At 45.1% G+C, this 15,467-nt stretch overlaps 1 protein-coding gene across 6 annotated transcripts in view; it reads left to right on the top strand.

Moving 5' to 3' along the window:
* The window catches only part of aff4 (AF4/FMR2 family, member 4), an 81,901-nt gene extending 73,039 nt beyond the window's left edge, over positions 1-8,862 (top strand). For all 6 annotated transcript variants that reach the window (XM_067423789.1, XM_067423787.1, XM_067423788.1 and 3 more), the window contains 2 exons: positions 3,249-3,466; positions 6,526-8,862. In XM_067423789.1, coding sequence (XP_067279890.1) covers positions 3,249-3,466; positions 6,526-6,653 — 346 coding nt within the window. In that variant the 3' untranslated portion in view covers positions 6,654-8,862. The remainder of the gene's footprint in view (positions 1-3,248; positions 3,467-6,525) is intronic.
* The last annotated feature ends 6,605 nt before the right edge of the window (positions 8,863-15,467 follow it).

The raw sequence follows: 15,467 nt of genomic DNA, 5'->3' as shown, positions 1-15,467 counted from the left end.
GAGCAGGACTGAAGCATTAGAGGAGTAGATGGACTCGATCTCCTCATCTGTGTCTGATCATCTCTGATCATTAATCATCATATAAATCTAATCTATCTAATGTTAGTGAATGAGATGAGGAGCAGGATGAGGAGCAGGACTGAAGCATTAGAGGAGTAGATGGACTCGATCTCCTCATCTGTGTCTGATCATCTCTGATCATTAATCATCATATAAATCTAATCTATCTAATGTTAGTGAATGAGATGAGGAGCAGGATGAGGAGCAGGACTGAAGCATTAGAGGAGTAGATGGACTCGATCTCCTCATCTGTGTCTGATCATCTCTGATCATTAATCATCATATGAATCTAATCTATCTAATGTTAGAGAATGAGATGAGGAGCAGGATGAGGGCAGGACTGAAGCATTAGAGGTGTAGATGGACTCGATCTCCTCATCTGTGTCTGATCATCTCTGATCATTAATCATCATATAAATCTAATCTATCTAATGTTAGTGAATGAGATGAGGAGCAGGATGAGGAGCAGGACTGAAGCATTAGAGGAGTAGATGGACTCGATCTCCTCATCTGTGTCTGATCATCTCTGATCATTAATCATCATATAAATCTAATCTATCTAATGTTAGAGAATGAGATGAGGAGCAGGATGAGGAGCAGGACTGAAGCATTAGAGGAGTAGATGGACTCGATCTCCTCATCTGTGTCTGATCATCTCTGATCATTAATCATCATATAAATCTAATCTATCTAATGTTAGTGAATGAGATGAGGAGCAGGATGAGGATGAGGAGCAGGACTGAAGCATTAGAGGTGTAGATGGACTCGATCTCCTCATCTGTGTCTGATCATCTCTGATCATTAATCATCATATAAATCTAATCTATCTAATGTTAGAGAATGAGATGAGGAGCAGGATGAGCTCCAGGACTGAAGCATTAGAGGTGTAGATGGACTCGATCTCCTCATCTGTGTCTGATCATCTCTGATCATTAATCATCATATAAATCTAATCTATCTAATGTTAGAGAATGAGATGAGGAGCAGGATGAGCTCCAGGACTGAAGCATTAGAGGTGTAGATGGACTCGATCTCCTCATCTGTGTCTGATCATCTCTGATCATTAATCATCATATAAATCTAATCTATCTAATGTTAGAGAATGAGATGAGGAGCAGGATGAGCTCCAGGACTGAAGCATTAGAGGTGTAGATGGACTCGATCTCCTCATCTGTGTCTGATCATCTCTGATCATTAATCATCATATAAATCTAATCTATCTAATGTTAGAGAATGAGATGAGGAGCAGGATGAGGAGCAGGACTGAAGCATTAGAGGTGTAGATGGACTCGATCTCCTCATCTGTGATCATCTCTGATCATTAAACCTCATATAAATCTAATCTATCTAATGTTAGAGAATGAGATGAGGAGCAGGATGAGCTCCAGGACTGAAGCATTAGAGGTGTAGATGGACTCGATCTCCTCATCTGTGTCTGATCATCTCTGATCATTAATCATCATATAAATCTAATCTATCTAATGTTAGTGAATGAGATGAGGAGCAGGATGAGCTCCAGGACTGAAGCATTAGAGGTGAAGATGGACTCGATCTCCTCATCTGTGTCTGATCATCTCTGATCATTAATCATCATATGAATCTAATCTATCTAATGTTAGAGAATGAGATGAGGAGCAGGATGAGCTCCAGGACTGAAGCATTAGAGGTGTAGATGGACTCGATCTCCTCATCTGTGTCTGATCATCTCTGATCATTAATCATCATATGAATCTAATCTATCTAATGTTAGAGAATGAGATGAGGAGCAGGACTGAAGCATTAGAGGAGTAGATGGACTCGATCTCCTCATCTGTGTCTGATCATCTCTGATCATTAATCATCATATAAATCTAATCTATCTAATGTTAGTGAATGAGATGAGGAGCAGGATGAGCTCCAGGACTGAAGCATTAGAGGTGAAGATGGACTCGATCTCCTCATCTGTGTCTGATCATCTCTGATCATTAATCATCATATAAATCTAATCTATCTAATGTTAGAGAATGAGATGAGGAGCAGGACTGAAGCATTAGAGGAGTAGATGGACTCGATCTCCTCATCTGTGTCTGATCATCTCTGATCATTAATCATCATATAAATCTAATCTATCTAATGTTAGAGAATGAGATGAGGAGCAGGATGAGGAGCAGGACTGAAGCATTAGAGGTGTAGATGGACTCGATCTCCTCATCTGTGTCTGATCATCTCTGATCATTAATCATCATATAAATCTAATCTATCTAATGTTAGAGAATGAGATGAGGAGCAGGACTGAAGCATTAGAGGTGTAGATGGACTCGATCTCCTCATCTGTGTCTGATCATCTCTGATCATTAATCATCATATAAATCTAATCTATCTAATGTTAGAGAATGAGATGAGGAGCAGGATGAGGAGCAGGACTGAAGCATTAGAGGTGTAGATGGACTCGATCTCCTCATCTGTGTCTGATCATCTCTGAATCTGATCTGGAGTCAGTCTTTTACAAAAGCTTGATTTTCTCATGTGTTATGAATGTTCAGGACCAATCCTCTTCCTTTGACTGTTCATAATGTTGCTTTTTTTATGAAACTTACCCATATTCAAGTGTTATGCAAGAAGCTAGAATGAAACGTTTTTTGTTGTTGTTTAGAAGAAAAGGGTCTGCTCTTTATTCTGATATATTGCATGCTCAGATATTCATAAAACAATATTTTATTGGCTATTACATTTAGGTGAAAATGGTCAAAAACCCTGGTGGTGGCTGGCATTTTATTATTTTATTTTTACAAACGCTGGTGGGGAAAGAGTTAGTAACAAAAATGCAGCACTGTGTAACATGGCTCCACTGTTATATAGCGGTGTCACGACAAATCGTGTCCGCTTAGGACCCCAGAGCGATTCTATTGGCTGAAAGAACTGTTAATGGGTAATCTGTTCAGAGCCTGATTACAATTCTTACAAAATACACGTTTTGATTTTGTTGTTGTTTAAATTGTGTTAAGATAGTCTTTGATGTCTTACAAATCATGTTTCATATACTAGTAGTATATAACTGAAGCTATAAGTGCTTATATAAGTATATAAGTTATATACGAGCTGGGTCGAGTTGGGTCCTATAAGCGGACAGGATTTGTCATGACAGGATCTCATGTATATGTGCAGATTGTATGTTGATGCCCAGACTGATCTGGCCTGTTCTCTGTCAGTAAAACCGCAGGGATGCCGTCTCCGGTCTCTCCGAAGCTTTCTCCCGGCAGCGCGGGCAGCTACTCCTCCAGCAGCTCCAGCCAGAGCTCCAGCTCCTCCGTCACCATCCCTCAGCGCATACACCAGATGGCCGCCAGCTACGTGCAGGTCACCTCCAACTTCCTCTACGCCACCGAGGTGTGGGAGCAGGCGGAGCAGCTCGCCAAAGAGCAGAGAGGTGCGTGGTGCTCACCTTTTCTGGCTCTCTTCTAGGGCTGTGCAAGATATCGCAATTATCATATCGCATTATTTACTGTAAATCATAACAGCGTGCAATATCTGAATGATTTTAATAGGCTACTTCAACATTGTGAATATACACACACAGTTATGTCAAAACAGCTGTCTTGATGAGTATTCATGTAAACTCAGTCAGTTATGCTTTAAGTGAACCATATTAGTTTAGGGAAGAATGTGTGTCAATGGGATCTGTGCATTAGCTCTTAAAGTGACAGGCGGCTAATACAGTAAACCTGCCGCTGTCTGTCAAACAACAGAAGAACAAGAGAAAATTACTCAGCGCTCTCGGCCGAATAACTTTTGTAGCTTTATTAAGTGTATATTTAATTCATGTGAAGACTACTGTTTTTAGTTCTTATTTTTAATAACAAAGATAAATAAAAATGATCGTCCACTGAATCGTCCATCGATCAGGACTCTTTGTTTATCTGGATGTTCTTGATGTTCAGTTTTACGTTGATTTTACTATATATTATCAAGTCAAGCAAAGAGTTTTTGGTATTTAAATATTGCCATTACATTTTTTGTTTGTTTATATTGATGTTAAAGTTATAATGTCAGATTTATGACATGCATTTTTGCAAAAACGTTTAAAAAAGTTGTAGCGACGCTTTCTTTACCCAGAGAGAATGGGAAACACATAAATGGTATCATTCTCAATTTTAAAATAATTGTTGTAATATATATAATATATAATAGATTTTACACACTAATAGCAATATCGTATCGAATATCGCATTATTTAACAAGATATTGCACATCGCATTTTTTTTCCTATATCGCACAGCCCTTCTCTCCTCCACAGTCACTCGTTTCTAAAGTCTGATTTATACTTCTGCGATGGACCTACGCCGTATCCTCTACGCCGGGGGTTTTCAAACTTTATGATGCCAAGGAGCCCCAAATATGATGAATCTTTTATAAGGGATCCTCTTCCTAATCTATATATTTGTGTGTATTAGAAAAAAAACGACGTTATATAAATAGTGAGAGTGACATTATAAATACAACATATTGTTTCCAAACGTAAATTGGCTTTACTTAATGTTGGATCTTAAACCTGAAGAAGAATATTTTCAATTCAAAATAATTTATATAAGCAACTTTCACATTAAATGTATAAAAGCAGCTTGCATACTGCGTTAAGAATACCGCCTTACAACCCCAGTGCGCACGATAAAGGGGACTATAGTGAGAAAAACACACTAAAGACACAAAGCAAACATACAGTTCTGGAAAGTATGTGTACAACAAGAAAAGAGAGAAACATTTAGAAATTAAACAGAATGATATCTAGACTTTATCCATTTTTGCTTTGTCTTTTTAATTTTCTGAACTTTTCTGGGGACCCCTTAGAACCCTCTGGAGGACCTCAGTTTGAAAACCCCTGCTCTATGCTGCAAGCTACGCGGTGGTTTTAATTTAACATATAGGCTAATATAGTGAATATATAGGCTAATATAGTGAATATATAGGCTAATATAGTGAATATATAGGCTAATATAATGAATATATAGGCTAATATAGTGAATATATAGGCTAATATAGTGAATATATAGGCTAATATAGTGAATATATAGGCTAATAGAGGTCATATATTGAGGTATAGAGTTGATTTCTCTCGTGAACTCTCAGCTGTGGACACTGAACGACTCCTGAGGTAAATGCGCGTTGTTCTCAGGCTGTTATATTGCCGTCTCTCCGCCGTTGAGACACTGATTGAGCGATTACACACACATTGTGTTTCAGTTTTAGTGTATCCTCAACACACCTTCAGATGTTCACTCATGTTTATTCTTTGACTATGACGAGATGATCGCGTTCACAAGTACAGTGATCAGTCACGCCACGTTAAAGTGTGTCAAAGCAGCATTTATCATTTGAATAATGTTCTGCGTGTCTCTGTAGATTAAAAACGGTCTAATTTAACCCCCCCCCACACACACACAGACACAGACACACACACACACACACACACACACACACACACACACACACACACACAAACACACACACACACACACACACACATACACACACACACACACACACACACACACACACAAACACACACACACACACACACACACATACACACACACACACACACACACACAGAAGCACGCATAACACTGGCTGTTTTTTTTTTTTTTTTCCAAACTGTTTGGATCATTCATGGACAGAAACTAGTGATTGTTCTCCAGCTCAACACAGTTATTCTTATTGTTTAAATCTCTTGATTTACCGCACAGAGTACCGTGTTTTACCGCCTGATATGATCTCACTCACTGCAGTGTGAACGAGTGTCTCATAGTAGCGCCAGAGGAGCATTATAACATCACTTTAACACACTCAAATGTCAAGTCAGCTTTATTTATACAGCGCTTTTATAATGGCGATTGTGTCAAAGCAGCTTCAGTGTTAAGCAGGACAATATTACAACATATAATGATTCAGCTGTACAGTCGTTTTGGAGAGAACAGTGATGTTAGCAGCTTATTTTAATTTATCATATAGCGACAATGTTGGCAGATCAGTATTATAGTTTATACAATTAAATAAGACCTAATAAATTAACTTTTCGGATATTTAGTTGAATAACTTACATCGAAGCTTTAGTGTCCCCAACTGAGCCAACCCAGACAAAGGCGACAGTGAGGAACCCAAACTCCATCAGGGCATGATGGAGAAAAATAAACCTCTGGAGAAACCAGACTCAGTTCTCCTCTGGCCTATTAACACACAGAGTGTGATTATTATTCTGATCATATTTCTGGCTATCGCGCAAGATGTGTGTGATGTGATAAAACAGCGCTGCGTTACCACGCACACACAAAGCCGAAGCGCTCGTCTGACAGAATAAAAGCTCCGCCCAATCAACGGGCCGTCTTTGTTTTGAATAATGACCTCTAGCGGTGAAACGTTATTCGTTATCGAATCTGTATTCTTGCTCTTAAGAACAGCGTGTCATGTGCTTCTTCTTGCTCTTTCTCACAGAGTTTTTCGCCGAACTGGACAAGGCGATGGGCCCGCTCCTCTTCAACACCAGCAGCATGACGGACCTGGTGCGGTTCACACGGCAAGGCCTGCACTGGCTGAGACTCGACGCCAAGCTGGTCCAATAGAGCCCCGGCGCTTCACCCGTAGCCCTCTCTATGCCTACGCAAAACACTCACACACTCGATCTGCCTCAGACATCTGTGACACTGTGTTCGTTTCTACACCAGCTTGCCAAAAAAACGAAAACACTCAGCGGCCCGCTCCTCCTCCACAGACCCTATACGAGAGGAGATCGCATGTCTGTCTGCCGAGCCTTCATTGTCCTGCTCATATCATTGGCTCGTTTCGGTAAAACAAACACAAAAAAAGCCTCTCTTCTTACTTTCTCTGACTGTAATGGGTTCTGTTGTTTTGCTAGCTGTAAGCAAACATGAATAATAATTGGATGTTTATAGCTTTTTATTTCAACCAAAGTACCTCCCTTTAACCAAAGGTGCTTTAAAAATTGAGGTTTTTCTCCTTTTATCATTTTATTGTGCCTTGTATTTGATATACAGGAAACTAAGAGACACAATATCTTGAAAATACACATCTGGAAAGGTTGAGATGAGGATTGCCAAAGGCTTGTGAACGGGAGGCGAGAACTTCTAATGGATGCAGAGACGAGATCTCAGACCAAAAGACTGTTCGGCATCATATCAAGGCGTTGTGTTGCGTAATGTGTTGTGTTGAGTTTCGTTTCGTTCGGCCTGGCTCATGCACACATCCGAGGAAGTCCGTTCCAGCCAGTCAGGTTCGTATTCGTCGCTACTACAAAACACCCAGGCCAAGACTTTTTATATCCGAAATGTAGCGCTCGCATAGGTGTCCGTTTCTCGGCGTGGGGTTTCTGGTATTAAACGCAGGAGTATTTTAATACCGCGTCTGGTCTAATATAGATTTTATTTAGATAACTTGGATTTCACTCTTGGATTTTCGGCATGGATACAGGGTTGCAATACGAGATGAGAGACGTATTTCTATTGTATATGAAAATATCATATTTAAATATTTAATGTGAGTCTTGAGGTTGCCTTTATAGTGTCATAGTCACCTGTGTGTTGCAGTTCTTCTAAAAGAAATCAGTCATGTAAGGATATATTTATGATGTGTTCTGTTGAGATTAGCCGTTTATATATGTACATATTACAGTTATCTCAGTGCAGACCGGCTCGCGCTGTCCCAAATCAGATCGCAGAAGGTGAAACGTCAATCCCCAACATATGAAATGCTGGAAACATATCGTCTCTTGCACTAGGATCTCTCCTCCGATTGGCTCCCGAACCGTTTGGCTTTGATTTGATCCGTCTATGCAGATGTTTGTCCGGACGTTTAATGCAGAACAAATCTGGTTTCGATTGTCAAGAGGTTTGCTAAACGTGCTTTTATGTAAATGAACTCGTGCACTAATGTGATTTTCCGCACCCGACTGGCGAGGAGGAGGCGACTGCAGATGAATACGGTTGGCTGAAATGATATTCCCATGGCCTTTTTTTGCTTCTCGAGACATGAAGTTGTTGTGCTGTGTCTTTTCCCCTCTGTTTTTATCTTTTCTACTAGACTTCATGATAGTGCTTTTAGAGGATTAGGATTTGATTTGAACTCGTCTTTAATTTTCTTGGCGATCATAACTTTTCCCAGGGTGAGATACTTTTTATTATTATTATTATTATTATTATTCTTTCATCCAATTGAAAAATAACACTCGCATGTTTCTATTTAAATACTAAGCTGTACAGATGTACATAAAAATCTCTTTTAGGGTAAATTTTTACAACGATTTAACATTTGTATTAATTGTACATAGAATGTGAATATATTAAATGCACATTTGTTTTTCAACAGAACACTGTATGTTGGTAATGTCAGTCAGTTTCCTGTGCTATATGAACACAGCTTCCTGTCGTTCAAATGTGATGTTGGTCAGGTTAAAATGGGCCAGATGCAGTCGAGGATCTCCAGCTGTTTAGACGTCTGTGTGTCGTTCTCGTTTGATAGTGGTCTCAAAGCATTCATCGGCAAACAGTATAAGATCAATTTAGTTTTAAAAGTATTGACGAGAGATTGACGAAAAGAAATCTACATATATATATTCGTATATGGATGCAATATGATCTATGATTAAAAGGTACTCTTATGAGCCTCGATTATCCAAACTTGTAATAACTTGTAATTTAAACACTTTTTTTTTTTTTTTGGTGAAGTAAGTATTACTAATGGATTTTCTGAGTCTGTTGCGAATCATCTTTGTATTTTGCTGTATTGAGAATAAAACATATATGATTAAAAAAATGACTGTTTTGCATTTCTTTGAAATAGTGCTGTTGAATCGATTAATCATGTCTAACATATCAGTTTGTAAATATAATGTGTGTACACACACACACACTGATCAGGCATAACATTACAAACACCTTCCTAATATTGTATTGGTCCCCCTTTTAAAGACGAAACAGCCCTGACCCGTCGAGGCATAGAGTCCACTAGACCCCTGAAGGTGTGCTGTGGTATCTGGCACCAAGATGTTAGAAGCAGATCCTTTATGTCCTGTAAGTTGCGAGGTGGGGCCTCCATGGATCAGACTTGTTTGTTCAGCTCATCCCACAGATGCTCGATTGGATTGAGATCTGGGGAATCAGGAGGCCGAGTCAACACCTCAAACTGGTTGTTGTTCTCCTCAAACCATTCCTGAAGCATTTGTGCTTTGTGTCAGGAGCATTATCCTGCTGGAAGAGCCACAGCCACCAGAATACCGTTTCCATCAAAGGCTGAACATGGTCTCAGCAATGCTTAGGTAGGTGGAGCGTGTCAAAGTAACATCCACATGGATGGAGGACCCAAGGTTTCCCAGCAGAACATTGCCCAAAGCATCACACTGCCTCCGCCGGCTCGCCTTCTTCCCATAGTGCATCCTGGGGCCATGTGTTCCTCAGGTAAGCCACACACACACACACACACCCGGCCATCCACATGATGTAAAAGAACACGCGATTCCTCAGACCAGGCCACCTTCTTCCATTGCTCCGTGGTCCAGTTCTGATGCTCACGTGCCACTGTTGGTGCTTTCAGTGGGGTCAGGGGTCAGCATGGGCACCCTGACTGGTCAGCGGCTATGCCGCCCCATACGCAACAAACTGAGCTGCTCTGTGTATTCTGACAGCTTTCTATCAGAAGCAGCATTAACTTCTGGAGCAGTTTGAGCTCCAGTAGCTCGTCTGTTTGATCGTACCACACGGGCCAGCCTTCGCTCCCCACGTGCATCAATGAGCCTTGGCCGCCCATGACCCTGTGGCCGGTTCTCCACTGTTCCTCTTGGAGCGCTTTTGATAGATACTGACCACTGCAGACCGGGAACAGCCCACAAGAGCTGCAGTTTTGGAGATGCTCTGACCCAGTCGTCTAGCCGTCACAATCTGGCCCTTGTCAAACTCGCTCAAATCCTTACACTTGCCCATTTTTCCTGCATCTACTTTGAGGTCAAAATGTTCACTTGCTGCCTAATATATCCCACCCACTAACAGGAGCCATAAGGAAATACAGTGGAGATCAAAATTAGAGAACAATTTAGAAACATTTGATTTTTTTTTTCAGAAATATTGTTGATATTCATTGCTTGAAGTTTGAAGGACAATTAGCTGTGGGTATACCATTCTTCTGCTAGCATGTTTTACAAAATACCAAGGTACTTCAACAAAAACTTTTATTTTGTAAAAAAAAGAAAGAAAAAAACACTGATAAATTACAGGACAATAACCAGTGCAGCACAAAAAAAAAAAAAAACATTACAACTAAAATGTGATGCTTATAGTAGTCACAAATTAGTAAGAAGTATAGAGGCCCTTACTTTGAATGAGCTCAGCACATCCGCTGTGATCGGGCCGCTCTTCTTCAGTCTCTTCTACAGGACATCACAGATACTCACACTGCTCCGCTGTGATCGGGCCGCTCTTCTTCAGTCTCGTCCACAGGACATCTCAGATACTCACACCGCTCCGCTGTGATCGGGCCGCTCTTCTTCAGTCTCTTCCACAGGACATCACAGATACTCACACCGCTCCGCTGTGATCGGGCCGCTCTTCTTCAGTCTCTTCCACAGGACATCTCAGATACTCACACCGCTCCGCTGTGATCGGGCCGCTCTTCTTCAGTCTCTTCCACAGGACATCACAGATACTCACACCGCTCCGCTGTGATCGGGCCGCTCTTCTTCAGTCTCTTCCACAGGACATCTCAGATACTCACACCGCTCCGCTGTGATCGGGCCGCTCTTCTTCAGTCTCTTCCACAGGACATCACAGATACTCACACCGCTCCGCTGTGATCGGGCCGCTCTTCTTCAGTCTCTTCTACAGGACATCACAGATACTCACACTGCTCCGCTGTGATCGGGCCGCTCTTCTTCAGTCTCGTCCACAGGACATCACAGATACTCACACTGCTCCGCTGTGATCGGGCCGCTCTTCTTCAGTCTCGTCCACAGGACATCACAGATACTCACACTGCTCCGCTGTGATCGGGCCGCTCTTCTTCAGTCTCTTCTACAGGACATCACAGATACTCACACTGCTCCGCTGTGATCGGGCCGCTCTTCTTCAGTCTCGTCCACAGGACATCACAGATACTCGCACTGCTCCACTGTGATCGGGCCGCTCTTCTTCAGTCTCGTCCACAGGACATCACAGATACTCGCACTGCTCCGCTGTGATCGGGCCGCTCTTCTTCAGTCTCTTCCACAGGACATCACAGATACTCACACTGCTCCGCTGTGATCGGGCCGCTCTTCTTCAGGCTCTTCCACAGGACATCTCAGATACTCACACCGCTCCGCTGTGATCGGGCCGCTCTTCTTCAGTCTCTTCCACAGGACATCTCAGATACTCACACCGCTCCGCTGTGATCGGGCCGCTCTTCTTCAGTCTCTTCCACAGGACATCACAGATACTCACACCGCTCCGCTGTGATCGGGCCGCTCTTCTTCAGTCTCTTCCACAGGACATCTCAGATACTCACACCGCTCCGCTGTGATCGGGCCGCTCTTCTTCAGTCTCTTCCACAGGACATCACAGATACTCACACCGCTCCGCTGTGATCGGGCCGCTCTTCTTCAGTCTCTTCCACAGGACATCACAGATACTCACACCGCTCCGCTGTGATCGGGCCGCTCTTCTTCAGTCTCTTCCACAGGACATCTCAGATACTCACACCGCTCCGCTGTGATCGGGCCGCTCTTCTTCAGTCTCTTCCACAGGACATCACAGATACTCACACCGCTCCGCTGTGATCGGGCCGCTCTTCTTCAGTCTCTTCCACAGGACATCACAGATACTCACACCGCTCCGCTGTGATCGGGCCGCTCTTCTTCAGTCTCTTCCACAGGACATCACAGATACTCACACCGCTCCGCTGGGATCGGGCCGCTCTTCTTCAGTCTCTTCTACAGGACATCACAGATACTCACACCGCTCCGCTGTGATCGGGCCGCTCTTCTTCAGTCTCTTCCACAGGACATCACAGATACTCACACTGCTCCGCTGTGATCGGGCCGCTCTTCTTCAGTCTCTTCCACAGGACATCACAGATACTCACACCGCTCCGCTGTGATCGGGCCGCTCTTCTTCAGTCTCTTCCACAGGACATCACAGATACTCACACCGCTCCGCTGTGATCGGGCCGCTCTTCTTCAGTCTCTTCCACAGGACATCACAGATACTCACACTGCTCCGCTGTGATCGGGCCGCTCTTCTTCAGTCTCTTCCACAGGACATCACAGATACTCACACCGCTCCGCTGTGATCGGGCCGCTCTTCTTCAGTCTCTTCCACAGGACATCACAGATACTCACACTGCTCCGCTGTGATCGGGCCGCTCTTCTTCAGTCTCTTCCACAGGACATCACAGATACTCACACCGCTCCGCTGTGATCGGGCCGCTCTTCTTCAGTCTCTTCTACAGGACATCACAGATACTCACACCGCTCCGCTGGGATCGGGCCGCTCTTCTTCAGTCTCTTCTACAGGACATCACAGATACTCACACCGCTCCGCTGGGATCGGGCCGCTCTTCTTCAGTCTCTTCTACAGGACATCACAGATACTCACACTGCTGCGCTGTGATCGGGCCGCTCTTCTTCAGTCTCTTCCACAGGACATCACAGATACTCACACTGCTCCGCTGTGATCGGGCCGCTCTTCTTCAGTCTCTTCCACAGGACATCACAGATACTCACACCGCTCCGCTGTGATCGGGCCGCTCTTCTTCAGTCTCTTCCACAGGACATCACAGATACTCACACTGCTCCGCTGTGATCGGGCCGCTCTTCTTCAGTCTCTTCCACAGGACATCACAGATACTCACACCGCTCCGCTGTGATCGGGCCGCTCTTCTTCAGTCTCTTCTACAGGACATCACAGATACTCACACCGCTCCGCTGTGATCGGGCCGCTCTTCTTCAGTCTCTTCTACAGGACATCACAGATACTCACACCGCTCCGCTGTGATCGGGCCGCTCTTCTTCAGTCTCTTCTACAGGACATCACAGATACTCACACTGCTCCGCTGTGATCGGGCCGCTCTTCTTCAGTCTCTTCCACAGGACATCACAGATACTCACACTGCTCCGCTGTGATCGGGCCACTCTTCTTCAGTCTCTTCCACAGGACATCACAGATACTCACACCGCTCCGCTGTGATCGGGCCGCTCTTCTTCAGTCTCTTCCACAGGACATCACAGATACTCACACTGCTCCGCTGTGATCGGGCCGCTCTTCTTCAGTCTCTTCTACAGGACATCACAGATACTCACACTGCTCCGCTGTGATCGAGCCGCTCTTCTTCAGTCTCTTCCACAGGACATCACAGATACTCACACTGCTCCGCTGTGATCGGGCCGCTCTTCTTCAGTCTCTTCCACAGGACATCACAGATACTCACACTGCTCCGCTGTGATCGGGCCGCTCTTCTTCAGTCTCTTCCACAGGACATCACAGATACTCACACCGCTCCGCTGGGATCGGGCCGCTCTTCTTCAGTCTCTTCTACAGGACATCACAGATACTCACACCGCTCCGCTGTGATCGGGCCGCTCTTCTTCAGTCTCTTCCACAGGACATCACAGATACTCACACCGCTCCGCTGTGATCGGGCCGCTCTTCTTCAGTCTCTTCTACAGGACATCACAGATACTCACACCGCTCCGCTGTGATCGGGCCGCTCTTCTTCAGTGTCTTCCACAGGACATCACAGATACTCACACTGCTCCGCTGTGATCGGGCCGCTCTTCTTCAGTCTCTTCCACAGGACATCACAGATACTCACACCGCTCCGCTGTGATCGGGCCGCTCTTCTTCAGTCTCTTCTACAGGACATCACAGATACTCACACCGCTCCGCTGTGATCGGGCCGCTCTTCTTCAGTCTCTTCTACAGGACATCACAGATACTCACACCGCTCCGCTGGGATCGGGCCGCTCTTCTTCAGTCTCTTCTACAGGACATCACAGATACTCACACCGCTCCGCTGTGATCGGGCCGCTCTTCTTCAGTCTCTTCTACAGGACATCACAGATACTCACACTGCTCCGCTGTGATCGGGCCACTCTTCTTCAGTCTCTTCCACAGGACATCACAGATACTCACACTGCTCCGCTGTGATCGGGCCACTCTTCTTCAGTCTCTTCCACAGGACATCACAGATACTCACACCGCTCCGCTGTGATCGGGCCGCTCTTCTTCAGTCTCGTCCACAGGACATCACAGATACTCACACTGCTCCGCTGTGATCGGGCCGCTCTTCTTCAGTCTCGTCCACAGGACATCACAGATACTCGCACTGCTCCACTGTGATCGGGCCGCTCTTCTTCAGTCTCGTCCACAGGACATCACAGATACTCACACCGCTCCGCTGTGATCGGGCCGCTCTTCTTCAGTCTCTTCCACAGGACATCACAGATACTCACACTGCTGCGCTGTGATCGGGCCGCTCTTCTTCAGTCTCTTCCACAGGACATCACAGATACTCACACTGCTGCGCTGTGATCGGGCCGCTCTTCTTCAGTCTCTTCCACAGGACATCACAGATACTCACACTGCTCCGCTGTGATCGGGCCGCTCTTCTTCAGTCTCTTCCACAGGACATCACAGATACTCACACTGCTCCGCTGTGATCGGGCCGCTCTTCTTCAGTCTCTTCCACAGGACATCACAGATACTCACACTGCTCCGCTGTGATCGAGCCGCTCTTCTTCAGTCTCTTCCACAGGACATCACAGATACTCACACTGCTCCGCTGTGATCGGGCCGCTCTTCTTCAGTCTCTTCCACAGGACATCACAGATACTCACACTGCTGCGCTGTGATCGGGCCGCTCTTCTTCAGTCTCTTCCACAGGACATCACAGATACTCACACTGCTGCGCTGTGATCGGGCCGCTCTTCTTCAGTCTCTTCCACAGGACATCACAGATACTCACACTGCTGCGCTGGGATCGGGCCGCTCTTCCACAGGACATCACAGATACTCACATCGCTCCGCTGTGATCGGGCCGCTCTTCTTCAGTCTCTTCCACAGGACATCACAGATACTCACACCGCTCCGCTGTGATCGGGCCGCTCTTCTTCAGTCTCTTCCACAGGACATCACAGATACTCACACTGCTCCGCTGTGATCGAGCCGCTCTTCTTCAGTCTCTTCCACAGGACATCACAGATACTCACACTGCTCCGCTGTGATCGAGCCGCTCTTCTTCAGTCTCTTCCACAGGACATCACAGATACTCACACTGCTCCGCTGTGATCGAGCCGCTCTTCTTCAGTCTCTTCCACAGGACATCACAGATACTCACACTGCTGCGCTGGGATCGGGCCGCTCTTCCACAGGACATCACAGATACTCACATCGCTCCGC

The sequence above is a fragment of the Pseudorasbora parva genome, chromosome 18 (genome assembly GCF_024679245.1).
Source record: "Pseudorasbora parva isolate DD20220531a chromosome 18, ASM2467924v1, whole genome shotgun sequence".
In the NCBI taxonomy this organism is placed as follows: domain Eukaryota; kingdom Metazoa; phylum Chordata; class Actinopteri; order Cypriniformes; family Gobionidae; genus Pseudorasbora; species Pseudorasbora parva.
The sequence above is the reverse complement of the archived record's forward strand: the minus strand, read 5'-3'. Positions and strand labels throughout refer to the sequence as shown.